The sequence below is a fragment of the Ostrea edulis genome, chromosome 1, assembly GCF_947568905.1.
Source record: "Ostrea edulis chromosome 1, xbOstEdul1.1, whole genome shotgun sequence".
NCBI lineage: Eukaryota > Metazoa > Mollusca > Bivalvia > Ostreida > Ostreidae > Ostrea > Ostrea edulis.
The window spans coordinates 45,143,594-45,163,889 of record NC_079164.1 but is presented as its reverse complement, the minus strand read 5'-3'; the positions used below and the strand labels follow the sequence as shown (position 1 = coordinate 45,163,889).

Below are 20,296 nucleotides of genomic sequence, written 5' to 3'. Positions count from 1 at the left end.
CAGATATTCATTTGATATTTGGTACATTGCTTTGCCATAACAAGTTACAGATCAAGTTTGAATTTCCATTAAGTTATGGCCCTTGGACGTAAAAAAATGGCATGAATTGTTAGTTTACATCCAAGTTTCTTATCTCTGTAGATAAGAATTAAGAATCATTCCTATCCTGGTTCCCCAATTTCCCCTTTTACCATAACCTACATAACGAACTTTGAATATTGTTGTGGTACAGTGATTTTTGTAACCGGTAGGGGACTATGTATTGCCATGCAATACTCTCAGAATGCTTGTTCATATATGAAAGACATATTAAGCCCATAGAAATAGTCTAATTAATTTTTCTAGTTTTACTGTATTTACTTATTGAGGTTGTTCCAGAAAACGATTGTACATAAAAAGATCTATTTAGTAATGAAAATTGTGAATTTGTAAAAATAATTTTTTGGTAGAGATGTGGATGCTTTTGAAATTATGTTGATTCAGTGGTATTGTATGCAAATATATTTTAGGAAGTAGAGGAAACCATTCAGCTGATTCTCCCACAACAAGCAAAGTTTCTGTATGATGCTCTATTGGATGTCCTAGGTGGCCTGACCCAAATACCCAAAGATCCCAAAACTGCTATAATGTCCATAGGAAATGGAGTAGTATCGTAAGCATAAACAATGATCTTAAGTTTCATTTAGCATAGGCTTAAGTATTATTATGTGATCTCAGGTTAGCAGAATATGCATACATTAAAGAACTTTTTTATACTGTGTAACAACAATGTTTTATAATGTGTAGCATTGGGAAGGCTGTTGAAAAACTGGTGGCTGCAATTGATTATCTTCAAGAGTCTTGTTTGTTTGAGAGAGGTATATCAATTTATGTCAATTTTAGTACATTTTGTACCCATATTTCATTATGAAATTCTGTTTTCAGAGACATCCTTGGCCAAAAACGTTGTGTAATAAAGATTCTTGATGTTTTCAGAGGAAAAACCTTATTGGTTTGACATGAATGACATTCTGTCCGAGTACCGTGATTTGGCAGCTGTGGCTAATTCCACCATTTCTACAGCTGGGATGGATTGGATAAATGAAACAAGAGAGGAAGATGAAATAAAGACCTTAAGTCAAGCTAGCATTGATGATGTAATATTTCCTTTTAACAATATAGCGATGTAGATGAAACAAACTTTTGCATTATTGTTTGATCAGAGTTGTATGGAAATTAATTTTCTTTTATAATGATCTTGATAAGCATGTAGTTATAGATGTATTTTGTAATTTTGTTTTTAATTTCCAGGCATCTTTGAGACAGGAGAGTTTAGATAACTTCATATCTGTGACTAAAGACTTGCTAAACACACTGGAAAGTTTGGATGGAGTTGGTGATAGTTTCCTATACAGATACTCTAATGTGTTTAAGATGGTGAAGCAAGCCAAAATGGCAAACAATATTCTCAATACTGGGTACATTTCTTACTGTCCATGCATCATAAGATATTGATAAAGCCACTTTTGCACAATTATTGTAATATGTTGTCTCTATATGATATTGCTATTGAGGACTTTATGTTTTATCATTTTCAGCTATGAAACAGCTAGAGCAAAGGTGGAATCCATATTTGGGCCAAGAACACACAGAGATTTTCCAGGACAGATACGATTGAGTGGACAGGGGTGTACAGGAAATGGATTGTACCCATCCACAGTTGGCAAGTCTGGGGTTGAAGAGTACAGCCATGTAGGTGTGGATCTGTCCATTACAAATGGGCAATATGTAAGTTGATTACTTCAATGTTTGTAAAACTAAAGTGAAATAAACATACTTATTAGTGTTAAATCTTAAAATTTAAAGAGAAAAAAAACCCCACATGTTCATTTTCTTTGTAAGTTATTTTACAATGAACTTGAAGGATGATATGAAGTAAAATCTTTGGCATTTTGATAAAAAATATGTACATGTAAATCATTTGCTTACAGGTGGTAGCCCCATTTCCCGGCACAGTATCCCTGGAGTCTCTTGGTGGCAACACATTGGTTTTAGTTCCATCAGAGGGTTCATTGAAGGACATTGTCATATACATATCAAATGTAGAGCCTAACAGTACCATATCGGTGGTTGACAGCAGAGCTGTAAGTTTTAGTGATGATTAGTTCATTCCCATCATTAAAAGTAAGAACTGATTTTACTTGCTAGGTCATTATCAGATTTAAATTTGAAATTGTACATGTACGAGTATTATTATTTGTTTGATTCAAGTTACTTTGAAATCATTGAAGTGATTGACCTTGTCTAGGTGATTGGTGGGCAAGTGATAGGAACAGCCAACAGTTCCCATTGTGAGGACCACATTCACTTGTCTTTTAAGAAGGTAGGAGCATGGTATGTTGATCCAACCCGCTTCTTGGAAAAAGCCTATCCAACCCTCCCTACCTGGGTGCAGCAGTGTGATGATTACAAGCTGGTCTTTAAGGTAAGAGAGAGAGAGAGAAGAAAGAGAGATAGAGAGAAGAAAGAGATCAAGAGAAAGAGAATACATACAAGCAACAGTATATCTGGACATCACTTGTACCCGATAGATGGATCAGTTGCATATAAAACTAGTATTTTAAAATGTGACGAAAGCAGGTAGGCACCTTAACACATAACATGTCCTCAGCATGATTAATAAAAGCAGGTAGGCACCTTAACACATAATATGTCCTCAGCATGATGAATAAAATGAATTGTCTTTATTCCAGACTAATACAATGGCTGCTGGTGTGATAGTGGGAATCAGTGGTCAGTCTGTTAAGGATGAAGACCCTGTAATGAACAATGTGGCCAATCTAACCTTTCCAACAGCTCCTACTACTTCTTATGATCCGGATGACACACAGTCTATCAAAGGTAAAATGTGTGTGCTTGTGTGAATATCAGACCTTTCATATAGTCCTTCATCAGATCTTTCATACAGGCCTTCATCATATCTTTCACATAGGCCCACATAAGATCTTTCATATATTAGGCCTTCATCATATCTTTCACATAGGCCTTTATCAGATCTTTGATACAGGCCTTCATCATATCTTTCACATAGGCCCACATCAGATCTTTCATATAGGCCTTCATCATATCTTTCACATAGGCCTTTATCAGATCTTTGATACAGGCCTTCATCATATCTTTCACATAGGCCCACATAAGATCTTTCATATAGGCCTTCATCATATCTTTCACATAGGCCTTTATCAGATCTTTCATACAGGCCTTCATCATATCTTTCACATAGGCCCACATCAGATCTTTCATACAGGCCTTCATCATATCTTTCACATAGGCCCACATCAGATCTTTCATACAGGCCTTCATCATATCTTTCACATAGGCCCACATCAGATCTTTCATATAGGCCCACATCAGATCTTCCATATAGGCTTTATATGGATATTGTTGGTGTGACCAGATCATTTTATTGATTTTCTTTTGACAGGGGACTCTCAGAGTTTTTACACAATTGTAAAGAGTCAGATAGGGGTTGTTGGGAATGACATTGATTCGGCAGAAGACACATGTTCAACATCTTCGTCAAACAGTAAATCAGGTAATTGACTGGTTATTGAAATGTTAGTAGAATTCCAGACACCTTCACAAAATTTTAGAAATACCAGCATGCTCTTTCTTAGCATAAGTTATACATTTTAGAATGTCTCCTATAAACCAGTGAATGTATCATCTTTGATAAATATGACTTTTACTGTACGAAATTATAATTACATGTATGTGTTTGAATTCAACATGGTTTTAAATAAAAGTTTATTTGGCGCTGTAGGTATGTTCTCTTCACTGCTTCTGACGGCGGACACATTTCTACAGAAGTACAATCTGAGAAGACTCAAGTTTGGGACCATAATTGAATTCCTGGATAAATTCAATATGACCAGCAGTAAAGAAGCACTTAGAGGAGTTGTTAGTAGTGTTAAGGTGATTGTTTCTGACGAAAGCCTTATTCAAAGATTAGAACAGACCTGACTAACATGCAATGATTTGCAATGGTAGTTATAACACATGTAGAGTAATATCTGATTAAAAGTAGAATTACATATTTAGGACGGTTTTTTATTTGTAGGATATAATAAACAATAAACCCTGCCTTAGTCCTAGTGAGATGACTCAGGATCAGTTATTTATGGAACTTGTAGAACAAGGGAAAAATGCTTCTGGCTCCAGGGAAGAGATGGTTGCTCGTCTGATGAACCAGTATCTAGGTGTGTAGACATGGTCTTGTTTATGTATTAATATTATTGTCACAAGAGAACATGTAACCATGAAGATTTAGCAGGTTTATTTTATACGCATTTCCCTCATTCCAGATGTATTAGTTGCATTGAAGAATGTGCACTTTGTCTTACACAGATTGTCCTTTGTTGTCATTCACCATGCCGAGAGAGGTGTACTGCACATATGACAAAAACTGCATGGGTGTTGAGTGCTGTGTTGGTTTGGATTTATCTTTCTTGACTAAGACATACAAAGTCTGGGTGAATATGAACTATTGTTCTTCTCCAATTGAACTCAGCATGGGTGTTGGAATGAATTCATACCAGTTTACTCTGTCTTCCACTGACTTTGATGGTAAGTTAATTACCAACAAAGTATCTCACATCAGAAAGTTGGAAGTGAAAATCTGATAACAATCCTACATGTACATGTATTTAGTAGTTTTGTTAATGAAATTTGGATCAGACATACCGTTTAAGCAGAATTTTTAGAGAGGATTTAATTTTGGAATTATTAGCGAAGGTGCCGATATTGCTGAAATTGAATATTTGCATACAATTGATTCCATATTGTAGGTAATAGTTATCTCTTTTGGAACTATAAATTCACTAAAATTAGGTCTCGCTAATTATATATGTAAATTTTTATAGGAAAATTGCTAGATTTGTGTCTCGCTTAAAATTCCATTTATATGGTATTGCTTGATAATACTGTATTTGCTGTTATAGGTGTAGAAGGTCATTTCATTGTTAACGACACTTTAAACACATTCCTTGGAGATGTTGCAGTAATGCTGAAGTAAGTTGTTGTTTTTAAACAAAACAGATCACCAACACATGAGAATGCAATGTTAAATTTATTTGGTTGATCAGTTTTGACCTTGAGATACTGTGTACCAACTTTCACTCTGAATTGACTGTATTTTTGCACAAATAACAGGTACCAGATAAATATGATACAAAACTTGAATTGTTTTGCTTGCCAGGTATAGTGTATTCAAGGGAGAAAATGTCTCCTTAGTAACATTAGGAGTTGGTATGTGTAGTATGAATGACTCTGACTACTGTCCAAGCTATGTAACATTACTGGACAGTGCCATCTTCAGGAACCCAGACTGTCTTTCAGATGGATCATATGTTTGGCCTACGGGTAATGTTAAAAAGACCAACTAGTCATGAATTACTTGTTTGGTATTTTATTATGTTAACATGTTTTGGACTTAATATATTGTGACATCAACGGCATCATTTGCTGTTTTGTTATTTTGCAATACACATGTACATGGAATTTAAACATGATATTCATTACAGTGGACTACCAGAATTTGTTAAAGAGAGAAGCATCATGGAGAAAGATCAAGCAGTCTGGTAAAACACTGGCAAAACAGACCATTTCAGCTGCTGATGCTCTGTATCTCCAAGAATTGGGGTTGACAAAGGTAATCTTTACATGAAGATGTTGTATGGATGAAGACATTTAGAATTCATACACAGGTATTTTGCCAATGCTAGGATGCATGCAATGGCTACCAGAACAGCAACTGAATTAAATTGAAATAAAATGAGGTAAAATGGCTTTGTGTTTTTCAGAGCATGATTTATGAAACAGGTCTATGTCCTAGACCAGAAATAATGACAGATGGCCAAATCAAATCAGAACTAGAAGCTAGAAACTTGTCATCAAATGGATCAAGAAGTGAACTAAATTCCAGACTTACCACGGACAATTATGGTAACCATATTGTGATATCAGTGCATGCTTACCTTTCTTGTTTACTTTTGTACAGTTTTAAACCATTTTTATTGCATATTCAAAGGTCTCCTGTAAAACGAGCATGTGCACTACATACCTAATCTAGAGTTTATTTCGTGTTTTAAAATTAAAAAAAAAAATGTTGTTTGTCTTTTTCAGCATGTTTAAATGCAACACTGCCAACCATAAATAACTCGACCATCGCCAACTTTGTTCACTACTCCATTGCCTCAGACTGTTTAAGGATTGAAACTTGTGCAGATATTGCTCTGAATCTCAGTGGGAATGTGTATTCCAAGTCTCTCAAAACAACCTTTGATATGGAACCATGCAGCTTCTTACTGAAAGTAGAATTTGAGAAAAATATTGTGACAAGAGTCTTGCTGTCTTACAACTGGGGTATGTAGGACATTACATGCAGCCTGTTCAATCATTTTAAGGTCTCAGAGATGAAAATTGTTTAGTGTTAACCCATCACAACATACAACACTAGAAGCTTACCTGTGTGTGTGCACTCTTATTTCAATATTTTGGACACCCATTTATAGAGTACATAGCCAAATTTCAATATAATGCTTTATACAGTGATGACAGATGGGAAGAAGTCTTACTGATTTCATTGGTTATTAGTCCCCTACCGACGAAGGTGCCTTTACTATGTTTATATATGTATGTAAAAACCAATGTTTAGAAAAATATCAATGAAAATAACTTCCGTTTATTTCAGGATCTGAGAAGACTATTGAAATTTCATCGAAAGTGAAGATAAAGTAAGTGAATTTATACAGTAAGTTGTTTCAGAATCAAAGAAATCATATAGTCTGTAAAAATCAGGTTTACAGGTATTTTGATGCGATCAATCATTTTGTTTTTGAAGGTATATACTAGATCGTAATGAGACCAGAGGCGTGTATATTTTGGATTTAGGACTGATGGTCTGTCCAGCCTCATCTGAATGTGTTATTAATGGATTTTTCTTGGAAGATTTTGAAATACCGGTTCCAACATGTGGAGATTTTGTTTTACCAGGTAATTTGATAGACTTTTCGGATCTATATTACTGCAAGGTAACCTTTAAGTGCAGGCAGCCATTTTAACTGGAAAGAACTGAACTAAAGCATACCATGAATTGCAAAGAAACTCTTTCCTCAGATCACAAATTGAAAGAAGTAAAATGATATTTTAATAGGGGATGGAACAATAAATGGGTTGCTTAATTCCATTGGAGGCAAGATGACTACAGAGGCTTTTGAACTTGTGCTGAAGAAATTTAACATCCAGGTAATGACCTCAAATTGCACATGTAGACATGTATTTTTGAACTTATATATGAAATCTTGAAGAGATAAGGTTTTATTTTACAGCATGTGATAAAAAATGAAGCATGCACATTGCCAGCATCCCCAACAGGTAAGTGAAGCTATCTACATGTATCTAATCTCTTTTAATGTATCAGAATCAATAAACTTCGACAATAGATAGAGAAGTTTCAAATTTGTGTTACATGTATATAGTTTTGAGCATCATAAGAGAGTTTATGTTTGGATGTTCGAAGTTTACTTTGATGTTTGTAAAACTGAGACTTTATTTTAATCATTCTACTTATTTTTCTTTATTTTCGAATTCCTTCAAAAAAAAATTCTCATGATTTCAGCCTGTACCAATACACTTGATGTGGACAGTAATTTGCCCACCTCTGTCAGGGACATGGTGACCTGTCGGCTACCACAGGGTTGCTATGGTGTTCAATGTTGTCTGAACCTATCCTTCCCACTCCCTCTGGGTGACATTGTCACATCTAAACTCTTTAACTTTTGGTTCATAGTGGATCCTTGTGATTTCACTATAGATATTGGACTGAGTGATCTCACATTGCTGAAGTCTACCTTCTTGGAATATGAGTTTGGTAAGAACAGTTGTTAAGTGTGAAGAATAAAAAGAGAGGAAGAAAAAAAAACTTGTTTGAGTAATATAAAATTGTATATTTTTGGGTTGGGTTTGGACGAGGATAATCTACGATTCTTGATTTACTAATTATTTAGGTGTGACTGTATGATTTTGGAGTATTTTTTCACAGGTACAACAAAGACAATAGAGTTAGGTACTGGAAGTCCAGCCCCAGTGCAAGTCATGTAAGTAAACAACTTATTCTGTATTTCTGTACCTAAATTTTCTTGTTCTATAGTCATAGATAAGTAACTTTGGCAAGCTGTATTTTTAAGTATGAAATTATGTGATTGTGTATTTTTATAGATACTCTATAGCACAGAAGGGTGTGAATCTAGGGTATACAGTGGATGTTAAATTGAAAATCTGTCTGAATTTGGATGGTCAGATTTTTTGCATTCCTACCAGTGAACTTCATTTCATGGATCAAGTGCATATTCCAGTTTGTCAGTCCAGATCTTTAGTAAATTTTAACAGTAAGTTTTAAAGTAGCAAAGAAATATGACAGTTTCTTAGTCAGCTAGCATGATTTGTAAAGATTATTTTGCCATATTTTTTCCACGAAAGGAAGTTTCATTAATATTTCTTGTATATCGTCAGCTTTTACCCTGGAAAGTTGGGCACAGGGTGTGAACGTGAGTCTGACAGAGCAGCTGGACACGGGGGCACTTGCCATGTTGTTGGAACAACTAAATTTGACTCGGTTCTTTGGAAGCCAGAAATGTGATCGGACCAGGAGTCCTTATAGTCCATCTCTAATGGGATATCACAATGGTAGATACTGGCATTGAAATTCAAAGGCAGTACAAATGCATGAAAAATGTACATTTATTGTAATATTTCTGTTCATTGCTTTACATAGTTTCTATCATTTGTAGCTGTTCTGGAGAAAATTTTCTTTTGCTGTGGGTAGAATACGAATTGAAATAACCAACTGAAACAATTCTTTTACAAATATGATTATATTGCAAAGACTTTAATACAAATTATCAATTGTTTAGTGTGCCCCAGGACCATCAATTCTTTACCAGCGAAAATACCTGACCCCATGACCTGTTACATCCCAGACTACTGCACGGGTGTGGACTGCTGTGCGGAACTTCCTACGCTTGGACTAGGACTGCGATCATATGTGTTCCTGGATTTGGAGAGATTGGAGATTCGATATGGCATAGAAAATGTTCAAAGAACTGTGAAAATAGCAGATTATACTTGGGGTAAGGGATATGTTAGATTGATTGATTGAATATTGTTTAATGTCTCTCTTGAGAATATTTCACTCATATGGAGACGTTAGAGAATACAGTAAAATATCTCTATCTCGAAGTCCGAGGGACTTCGAAAAAAGTTCGAGATATCCGGGGGTTCGAGATATCCAAAATCGATCTTGAATATTTTTTGGGAGGATATTGGATGCATAGTATGGTATTTGCATCATAAACAAGAACCCTGTTTCCGTTTCTTATAGTTTAATGCAAGTTGATAAATTAATATTGTGGAATTTCAAAGACAAACATTTCGGGTTTTTTTTCATATCTATAAACATCCCATTGAATTCACGATGTGTTTCAAAATTAAGATGATCGTGCAAATGTGTATGCTTATTGACTGATGTCCAGGCTCGACTGGGATGTAGCTATTGCGTTGTAGTGAAAGAACTTATCACGTAAGAAACAAAAAAGACGGATTTTTAAAAAAAACTTTTAAATGTTTATTAAATACAATATCCTGTTAAGTACAACTAATACGCATGCTATTTTATACAATACTACAAAGATACAAAAAATTCAGACGTTTGAAAAATGTTCTACAATGTTTTATTCAATGAACTTTTCTGACAGTATCTAGATCTTAGTCCTCGAAGAACAGCGTAATGGAGGTCTTGAGACATTTTGTCGAATGCTGAAAATTTCATGGGTCTCTATTTATATGCTACTGTGATCCAAATTGTTTGATTTCAGTTCACAATGAAGATTTTCATGTTTTCTCTGTTCTAGTTTTAGTGATGAAGCGTATATTAAATGCGTTCTCGTTATTATGGGCATTACTTTTTTTCAAGCGCACTTCGACATTTTAGTGCGTTTATCTAAACCACATGTTAATGATATAGTGTGTATCATTCAAAACACCGTCCCTGGAATCGGGCGTGTTAGGTCATAATTGGTGGCGGACTTCAGAAGCTCTGTAATGTTTGGAAGGCTTCACTAATTACCCAAGCTGTTGAACCAATTATTGCGACCTGGGTCTACCCGGAAAAAGCGAGCGTGGATTAGCAGTCGATTTGTGTAGCCGCAGGCGTGAATGTTTGACTTAATGACGCTAGGTATGGTAAGCAGAGCATAAAATTGACTGCACTTCGAGATAAACCAGGTGAATTTAGGGCATTGGACCTTGAAAATACTTCGACATAAGCGGGGTATTCGAGATTACCGTGTTCGAAATATCCGGAGTTTTTAAAATCATTCATATAGGGAACACGGCCGGGACCAGCGGTCGACTTCGACTCAAGCGGGGTATTCGAGATAAACCATATTCGAGATACAGATATTTTACTGTAGATCAATTTTAAAATTCTATTAAAGGATTTTCATGTACAGTGTACATGTTTGACATGTTCAAAAATATATCTCAAACTTCACAATTATAAATGTGTAGATATTTTTATTTCCAGGACAGGAAAAGACAATTTCTGCAGCTGGCAGCCTCATAAAATTGAGGTAAGATGAAAATTTAGACCTGATTTTATTATTTTTGTAGCAAAAATTTTAATTCATATAGTTTCCACCACCACCCACCCCAGAATACTTTCTAAAGGTCGGGAGATATTTCCTTAATTCAACAGTTTTGGAACAGGTATTGATGATATACATGTATCACACCAATGAAAAACAGACAAATGGCTTTCAAACAAAGTTTTCTCAAGATCATTTTGTAAAGGTCAAGGTCACTCAACTTATACCTTATATATAAAAAAAACACCTTCATTTCAACAGATATTGATCATTGTGCTATTCATCATATGCAGTAGTTCATTAGTTAGATACAGTTTGGGGAGCATCCATCAATTTTACTGATATTCTTGTTTATGTATCTGACATTGATCTTAAACCTGTAAGAGATTTGACAGTACTTGATTTTTTGTTCCACAGATTCAGAATTTCAAAACAATCTGATACAGAGTACATCTTCAATGCTAATGTGTATGCATGCTTGGAAGGATCAGGAAAGTGTGCCATAGACATTCCTGTATTCCAAAACACTCGTCTGCAGTCCTCCACAACTGGCATATCCACTCAAAGTAAGCTGTTTTGATTGTCATATGACTAATCACAACAAAGCAACTTAATTGTGGCCCCCCCCCCCCCCCCCCGAATTTGTCCTGCCTGTAGGAAAATATTTGATGAACCCAGAATTCAAGATTTAGGGTAGATATATAGTTTTATGCCCATCCTTCTATCTATAACAAACTAAGGATGTTAACATTTGGCTTTATTAACTTCTGAACTATAAGTTAAAGGACTATGATATTTAGTTTAGTAATCCTTGAGACAAAACCTTTTCAATGGTGCCATGGTTGATGGCCTTTTGATATTGATCTGTGACCCATCGAAAATTTTAAATTCTTGTAAATACTATTATAGCTAGGCCTTTGTACATGTACATTTGATTGGAATTTGCCTATAGTGCTGTGTCATTGCCAGAGGCATACAATATTTCAAAAACACAACTTATTGAAAAGTGGAGTATTTCAAAAACACAATGTATTGAAAAGTGAAGTGATTTATATCATATGTAGGTATTTTCAGTATACATGGTATACAAACATAAATCATTTCCAGTGAAAATTTATGAGGTCAACGGTCATAACATTAGATACCAATTCAAAGCAGGGACATCAGTCAGATAAAAAAACCCACACACATGGCTGACCTGAGGATAACAAGAATTGATTCATTTAGTTCTAAATACAGAGATATGGCAAATTTAGTCCAAGGGACAATTTAATCCCATATTGTACATTTATATGAGAGAATTTTTTAAAGACATATTTTACCATTCAAAGATTTTTCTCTGAATGCATGGATGGCTGAAATGGGAATTGGCTCCAGAAATTTGGTGTCCGATATAGAGAAGGGTTTCCTGATACAACAGCTGGGTATTGATGCTTATCAACGTGCTAGTCCTTGTGACCCCACGCAGAGCCCCTACACCCCGTCACTCAATGGATGGAACAATGGTATTTTCTTCAAATCAAAAATTTTGCATGAAAGAAAATGTGATTTTATGAAACAGGTACATGTATTATGAACTGGAATAAGTCTTCAAACTGAGCATGCAAATCATGAGATGCTATTTTCATTAGCTAACTAGAGCTAAAAGTGCAAGTGAGCTTTTCTGATCACTTTTTGTCTGTCGTTGATTTAATTTTTTTTTAAAGAGGGCCACACTTATATCCAACTTCAAATTTTCCTCAAGTTTTGTGGATTCAAGTTTTTATATGGCCCCCCCCCCCCCCCCCCCCCCCCACACACACAAATGTGCAAATGATATTTGGGGAGTATATTGGAATCAGCATGTCCATCTGTCTGTGGACATGATTTAGTCTGTGCATGTTCTAAGAAACTAGTGCATAGAATTTTCTGAAAATTTGTACACTGATTACTCACCATATGAAGATGTGCACCTGGTATTTTCATATTGGTTTGACAATTTTTCTTTAGTTTATAGGCTTTTTAGTTTACACGAGTAAACTCGGGTGACCTATTGCAATTGGTTCTGTCGTCGTGCGTTTAAGAAAAACTAAATGTATAGTGATGTAGAGACTTCTACCTAAAGTGTAGATTCCATGATCCCCGGGGTAGGGGTTCTGACTCCAGGGTGGGGCCAAACTCAATATATAGTGTTTATGTGTAAAACACTGAAATTACATCTTCTTTAGTGCTATTGATAATGAATTGAAATGAAATGGATGTTTAGAAAGAGCAGATAGTCCTTTACCAAAATTAATTTTAAATTTGATTAACCCTGGGGTAGAGATTTTGGTATTAGGGTGGGGCCAAAATGGTCATTTATTAAATGTGTGAACAATAGAAATTTTTAGGTCACCTGAGTTTACTCAGACTTTCAAAATTTAACCTTGCTCATTACTTTTGAATAGTGAATGATAGGGTTTTCATGTCATATATGCATTCCTTATAACAAACCATTTTTTAGCACAAAACTTTCTAACCTTCTGACTTGACCTTGGAGTTTGACCTATTTTTAAGAAAATCTAACCTGTTGAATATCTCCTGAACCATCTAAGGTATTCTTTATGGCAAGACCTTTCATTTGATACCATGGTGTTTGACCTTTTGATCTTGGAGTTGACTTATTTTTAAGAAAACCTAAGCTATTTAATATCTCATGAACTATTTAAGGTAGAGCATTTGCATTTTGTATAGCAAGACTTGTCATTTCATGTAATGATTTATAACATTTTGACCTTGATCTATTCCAAAATTGGCCAATTTGGAAGGGGACCAGCCGATTTCAGGATGACCTTTTTTGAGGAGTTTCACAGTATAAATTCAGTAATCAGCAGCATTATTTTCTCAGATTAGAATAATCTTTTCATGAAGATTTTCAGTAAAATTATATGACATTGCAGCATGTGGTATAACCTATGTTGTGCCAACTACCATCTCCAGTACTGCAGTAAAGTGTACTATGTCAGCAGACTGCAGCAGAGTCGATTGTTGTGTGGAGCATGCCTATTTCAACATCAAGCTGCATTTCTTTCTCCACTTAGACCATTGTAACTATGTCATACTGGGTGGAATTGAAAATAAAAACTTCACCACAAATATTCTCAGCTTTAATTGGGGTAGGTTTGATCATTTCTTTTTCATTAAATTATAGTATAGATTACTGATTATTTTAGTATTGATTAAAAGAAGGTTATCTTATGCATAAGAATGATTAAAAATATGCAAGATCTCATCTTATTTGTTTTCATAAATGATGTTTAAATTATTTATTCTCTCTCAGGGTCTGACAATGTAGAAAGCATCAGTAACATCATTAAGCTGAGGTATGGATCTGTTTTTGAGTGGCTTGATTTGTGATTAGACATGTGCTTTTAAAAAATGCATCAAGTCTGTTTTATATTTTACAACAAATACGGTTAAGACTATAATTGAAGATCTGAAGAAAAGAAGAAAAATTGTACATGTTAACTGTAATTTCTAGATACAAGATAGACAGATTAGCATTATCAGACAAGTATGTGGTGACTATGTCAGTGGCTGTGTGTCTAGAGCCAGACTCCTGTGAGCTGGATGTTGCAGTTCTTAGCAATGTCATGATTCCTATAGTGGAATGTAATTTAACCATGCCAGCCAAAGTAACAGGTACAGTGGCACAAGATAAAACTATGATTGTTGAATTATAATTATGCATACATTGAAGATGTGTATTAGAAATTGTGAGGCATGGATGAAAATACTATACATAAACTTGAAATAATGATGGGTTGAAAGTTTAATGATTTCTCCATGGAAGAAGTTTTGTGGGTAGAAATTTTAATGACTTTTTGGTATTATCAGTATTTCATATTAATTGTAGACTTATTGTACATATTTTTATTATTTTTGAATAACTAATATGAAGTTTATCATATGCATGAACAGGATTTGGTATTTATTGATTTTGTTATGTGGAAGTAATTTACATTCAGTTTACATTCCTCCTTTTAGGGTTTTCTTTGAGCAGTTGGATGGCATCACAAGGACTGCAGGGAAGTTTATCAAGGGCTGTGTCTGATGCACTGCTAAACACACTTGGAATTGGACTTTTCATGAAAGAAAAATCATGTGACAGAGCGGAGGCTCCATATAGCACTAACAAACTTAGTGCAGAGGGCTGGTCATCTGGTAATTTTTGTTGTTGATATTTCTATGTGCAGATTTTAACCCAAATTAGTACTTAGTTTTAAGAACTGTTAGAAAATAAAGCCCTTAGGTCCATATATTTGTAAGAAACTAAAATTTCAGAGTGAGGTTATCATTTTCCAACAAATTCTTGAAATTTTTTTTCTTCATATTGGAAATGAACTTATTTTGGGTTTAAAGTATTTAGAGATAAATATTGTGGTATCCTTTGAAATTGAGTTAATATACTTGTTTTATCGTGATTCAATTCTGAATGTTTCATAAATTCCTTTTTTGGTTCTACTATTAGTTTGCCCTTCCACGATTGCCTTGCTAGAGATCAGAGACACTGTTAGCTGTTTTGTGAATAACTCATGTACATCCATCACGTGCTGTGTGGCAATAGAAAATCTGGCCCATACATTTGAGATAGTCCTCAGCCTGGATTTCTGCAATCAGAAAATCACATTTGGTGTTGAAAGACTAACCCAGACTGAGGCCTTGAAAGACTTTGATTTTGGTATTAATTAGCAAGAAATTAAGTGCAATGTATCAATTAGTGAATGAATTTCAACATAGTAAAGAAAGACAATGAAATGTTTTGTAACTGCTTTGTTTTGTAAGAGATTATTTTTTGTGATATGCAGGAGTGAGAAAGGAAATGGTGATCATGGGGATGTTTAAATTTTGGTGAGTTGGTTTTCTTTTTAGATGCAAGATCTTTACAATGTAGTTTTCAGCAATGGTTTTTGTAGTAAATGAGTAAAATGGTAACCACCAACACAATTGTTATTACAAAGACAGTGATGCCAATCTAAATAACATCACATATCTTCTGATTTCCCCTTTATAGGTACACTGTATGGGATTTGATCGGTGAGAATGCTTATGGTGTCTCTGTTGACCTGGCTGTCTGTCTGGAGCAGGGAGGGGAGTGTGTGGTGGATGTCACTGTAGTAGATAGGGTCAAATTTCCCAAGATGGACTGTGTCTGGGCCAGCAGCTTTATGCAGTCAAGTATGTAGAAGATTATTAGTTGTTGCTTTAACTAATTGTATATATATGCAGCAATTTTTGTTACATGTACATCTTGCCTATTTGCTGTGTGCGTAATGAAAAAAAAAATGTATGCAGCATTCTTCTAAGCACTCATTTTGTCAATAGTCTATTGTATGATTTAGACTTTTCCTTGACTGCCTTCATGGCTGAGAACTCTGTGACTGATACCTCACAGATAATTGGACTCGTGTTGGAGAAATTAAAGGAAACACTGGGACTCTCTAACCATATGAACTCAGCACCATGTTCATTGTCTGATTCTAAGTACACCCCGAACACCAATGGGATAAAAAATGGTGAGATTATATTTGATTAGAGGTCGATCACTTTTATTCTCTTTAAATAAATGTCAACATCCAAATATTTCTATGTCAATAGTTACACATAATTTTTTTTTAACAAAATTTATATTGCATGTATTTTAGATTTTTTAGGAAAACTAAATGTTATATTTCTAATAAGAATAATGGTATGACTTGATGTGAAAATGCAGCCAAATAATTTTCTGTTATGATTTTATATTACAGACTGTACCAAAACTGTAACTCAGCCAACTGAGGGAAGTGATCTTTCTCAGATTTCCTCCCTTCCCAGTGATATGGTCTGTCAGATCAGTAACTCTTGTACACGGATAGATTGTTGTGTGGGAGCCTCACCACTCTCCCATCATTTCCACACCTATCTAGATATTGATCCATGCAACTTTAAAATAAGTTTTGGGATTGACAAACTTCAGTTCAAATTCAACTTGAAGGATTTTACTTTCGGATTGATGAAAGACATTCGCCTGTTTAATGTTGTAAGATTGAGGTAACAGCTCTCAGTTTTTAAACTTCCTTTAAACATCATTTGAATAGTATACACCCTTAGTACGTGAATTACTTCCCCTTTCATATTCACCCTGTCATTTATCATCAGGTGCTCCAGGTAATAAAATGAATCCAATGTTACTTGGACAGGTTTCCATGAAGTAGCAGGAAGGCTTATTGGAATTAATTCTTGTAATGGTTTTCATTGAGTTGGGGCAGTGCTTGTAAAATATCAGTGTATATGGTAACTATGACATGTGTAGTCATACTTGTGATAAATTCAATATGGCAAAAGTGATATCTTACTCATTTAAGGGTAAGATTTGGGGGTCTTGGGGTGTATGCATTGTTGTTTTGCTTGTTTTGAAACAAATAATTATATGCTCCTCTCAAACATATGTAAAACAAGAATAGGATCATTTACAGTAGAAAGGTATACAACTTTTGATAAAAAGACAAGAATTTTGCTAAACTTATTTAGACATCATCTCTGTAGGGGAACGATTTTGGAACTAGAGATCTGCAGCTGAGGCAGGTTGGCCTTTTTATCACCCTGGCGCCAAGCCAATTACTTGCTGACAACTTACCAATCAAAGTATCAGAATACACCCAAGCTGATTAAAAACATATTTTATTTGAATAAAAGTTTACTTACAAAATTTTAGTATTCTAAAAATTCTACCCAAAGTAATTACTTTGATGACATTTATATTTTAATCAGTTTTATTATTAAGTTTTTAATTTTTCAATCAGTCTCTAATCATTTGAAAATAATATTTGTTCATTATTTTATTGACTTTTGAAATGGACAGTTTATTGCATCATTGACAATCATTTCATTCTCATCATCGAGTTAAATTCGTAAATTGAGGTAAGGTACAACGATGTATTTTTTCATGTTTCCTTGATTTGCAAGCCTCTTAAAGATACCAGGCTCAAGAGTTGATCACTCGACAGCCTGGCAAAAAACAGGAATGTGTGGTGTTGCCTTGAATAAAGAGACAAATATTTGTCATATATGAATGGATTGTTAGATATACATGTACTCTGGCAATAGGGGATTTTCGAGTTCTTCCATGTCCGTGTTTATTCTGCATTAAGTCACTATTATGTCATACTTTTTTAGGCATGGTCATATCCGGTTTATCGTAGTTAACGTAAATACACTAAGTCTTGTGTAAGTGTATACACAACCTATTGAAATGGACGTTGATTCTATGCAAGTATAATCGAACTAAAGAAATTTTTGTAATAGATAAGTGTTTCTTGTTCCTTTTTAAAACTGTAAAAGTAATATACAAAAGCTATTTAAGCTTGCGATTGGCCCTATCTAAATTTGGAAATCCTTTCCAAAAATGTTGGTGTAGATACGTAAAAAGAATTGATCTCAAGGTCATGAAAGTCAATCGCCGATCGGTAAAGAAAACTGAGTTGTCAGAAATAAAATTGTGGGGGAAAATTGAATGAAGACATATACCAGCTATTGAAAGTTATTATGTCATGATTTATCTTTACAACTATTGGGCACCATTGGAATGAACGACAACTTCAGCATTGCAAATCCGATAATGGATATATCGGTACTTCGGATGCATGCACGTAGAATGAGGGAGGGGGAGGGATTGGTCCCCATTTTAACAACCATAACTTCCTATTATTTATATATACAAATAGGCCTAAAGATATATTTCGTGACACAAGCGCCGCCCCCCGACTTTTTATGGCGGCAGAAGTGAATGGTACAAATGCAATACAATTGATGAAGTGAATCCATAATGTGTTCTCCCTACAATTCAAATAATCAGAATTTGGGGGGAAAATTCTTATACAATATACATGGTACGCTACTACCCTACCCCCCACCCCACCCCACCCCTTCCCCGGCGTTGGCACGATAAGGAACCCTCACTGCTACGACCCTGAGCGCTAAGCATGGGTCTAAATTTGCGGTACTTAACCTAAAGCTGTTGGTGTCTTAAAATAAGAAATGAGTGAAAACTCCTCGACGAGTCGTAAAAACAATCAATCATTCACACACCCCCCCCCTCCTGAATTTTAAAAGGTGTGAAAATATATATATTGAGGTGTAATAAGTCGTATGTCACTACTTAACCTTCATCCATGCATTTCAAATTTGAAAGATTTTGAATATTAGTCAAAAGAACATGTTAGGATTTGTTTGTTTTGATATACATGTATTTATTTATTCTTGTCAAGAATTTTAGACAAAGTAGTGTGAAGGCATCTTCTCTGACTACCCACCCCCCTTCCCTGACAAACAATACTACGTGCCTGTTTTCCCCTCTTATATAAATCTGTATTACATCCCTCTGCCACACACCAATGGCACTGGTACTTAAATTCGTTATCAAAACCAGTGAGTAAAATAAATGTACGAAATTGTCTGATTGTTAGCTAAACCGAAAGAAAGCATGCCTAAAAAAATCGCCAAATCACGTGACTTAGGTAGATTCTAAAACACAAAATACGCACGGAACGGAAGAACTCAAAAATCCCATTCATTACCCACATGTGACAATATGAGATGGACTTGAAAAGCTTGAGACTTGCACTCAAAGCATGAGGTATAACATAATATGTGTATACTGAATGGTCAGATTTGTATTCTTTAGATTTACTATTTGGGACCTTGCATCTGAGAATCAGTATTTAGTGAACCTGGACCTGAGAGTATGCTTTGAGACCAGCGGACCCTGTACAACAGATGTCCCAATATTTAACAGAAGAAGACTGCCCAAGAGTGTTTGTAACTACAGTGCTCCACCTATCATTCCAAGTAGGTGTACAATTTGAATAATACATGTAATACTGCATCGTCGGAAACCCATGGGCGGTCACACTTCTTTTACTAGAAGTGCAACCGACCGTAAATTTCTGATGATGGTAATACAAATGTACAATTCTTTTATGGTTTTATTATTGCACTGTCCTGGACATGGCAGGTAATTCAGTTTGAAGTAACTACTGTTTAATTTGACATTTTTTTTTTCAATGGAAGATTTTTCCCTGAGCCAGTGGAAGCAGTCAAGGGGAATAACTTCTACTTCACTGTCGCGGTTTGATTCGGATTTGCTGATGGAACACTTGGAAGTTGGTGGTTATCTTAATTCAGCACAATGTACCACAGTTTCCTCCTTATCCTCAGCTGGTTGGGTTGATGGTAAGTAATCTTTTTTCCATTTCTATGCCTCAATATCAATATTGCCTTTGATATATTTTTTTATAGATTGTTGATGATATCGTGATTTAATTTATTTTATTTTTTTTGTAACTGCATTTACCAAGAAATGTACCATCATACTATTATTTCAATCATAGTAATATATTAAAAAAATTAAGTAAAAAGGAATCAAATGAAAAAAATGACACTATCATTTTTGTGATTGAGATGTCAACCCAAAAAAGTGGATGGAAAACTTTGATATCCATGTGTTGATGCAGTTTTCTGACAGATCCTCTGAAAAAACATTAGATTAATTTCTTGAATAAATCTTGTGTACATGTATATAAAACACCCTTTAAAATTCACTGGATCTTTTGTATCCA

General features: G+C 34.9%; 1 protein-coding gene across 1 annotated transcript in view; it reads left to right on the top strand.

Moving 5' to 3' along the window:
• Positions 1–20,296, top strand: part of LOC125653681 (uncharacterized) — a 226,576-nt gene that overhangs the window by 24,609 nt on the left and 181,671 nt on the right. Inside the window, exons 20-59 of the mRNA XM_056150422.1 lie at positions 510–652; positions 787–857; positions 976–1,136; positions 1,291–1,457; positions 1,578–1,767; positions 1,971–2,123; positions 2,288–2,464; positions 2,733–2,880; positions 3,464–3,574; positions 3,803–3,954; positions 4,100–4,238; positions 4,387–4,605; positions 4,980–5,049; positions 5,237–5,400; positions 5,562–5,689; positions 5,841–5,982; positions 6,163–6,402; positions 6,731–6,773; positions 6,881–7,032; positions 7,193–7,284; positions 7,368–7,413; positions 7,658–7,909; positions 8,081–8,135; positions 8,257–8,426; positions 8,551–8,724; positions 8,952–9,167; positions 10,622–10,667; positions 11,100–11,248; positions 12,014–12,187; positions 13,601–13,816; positions 13,981–14,023; positions 14,182–14,342; positions 14,688–14,864; positions 15,172–15,381; positions 15,509–15,551; positions 15,715–15,878; positions 16,043–16,216; positions 16,448–16,730; positions 19,363–19,526; positions 19,749–19,910. Of these exons, the coding sequence (XP_056006397.1) occupies positions 510–652; positions 787–857; positions 976–1,136; positions 1,291–1,457; positions 1,578–1,767; positions 1,971–2,123; positions 2,288–2,464; positions 2,733–2,880; positions 3,464–3,574; positions 3,803–3,954; positions 4,100–4,238; positions 4,387–4,605; positions 4,980–5,049; positions 5,237–5,400; positions 5,562–5,689; positions 5,841–5,982; positions 6,163–6,402; positions 6,731–6,773; positions 6,881–7,032; positions 7,193–7,284; positions 7,368–7,413; positions 7,658–7,909; positions 8,081–8,135; positions 8,257–8,426; positions 8,551–8,724; positions 8,952–9,167; positions 10,622–10,667; positions 11,100–11,248; positions 12,014–12,187; positions 13,601–13,816; positions 13,981–14,023; positions 14,182–14,342; positions 14,688–14,864; positions 15,172–15,381; positions 15,509–15,551; positions 15,715–15,878; positions 16,043–16,216; positions 16,448–16,730; positions 19,363–19,526; positions 19,749–19,910 (5,941 nt within the window). The remainder of the gene's footprint in view (positions 1–509; positions 653–786; positions 858–975; positions 1,137–1,290; positions 1,458–1,577; positions 1,768–1,970; positions 2,124–2,287; positions 2,465–2,732; positions 2,881–3,463; positions 3,575–3,802; positions 3,955–4,099; positions 4,239–4,386; positions 4,606–4,979; positions 5,050–5,236; positions 5,401–5,561; positions 5,690–5,840; positions 5,983–6,162; positions 6,403–6,730; positions 6,774–6,880; positions 7,033–7,192; positions 7,285–7,367; positions 7,414–7,657; positions 7,910–8,080; positions 8,136–8,256; positions 8,427–8,550; positions 8,725–8,951; positions 9,168–10,621; positions 10,668–11,099; positions 11,249–12,013; positions 12,188–13,600; positions 13,817–13,980; positions 14,024–14,181; positions 14,343–14,687; positions 14,865–15,171; positions 15,382–15,508; positions 15,552–15,714; positions 15,879–16,042; positions 16,217–16,447; positions 16,731–19,362; positions 19,527–19,748; positions 19,911–20,296) is intronic.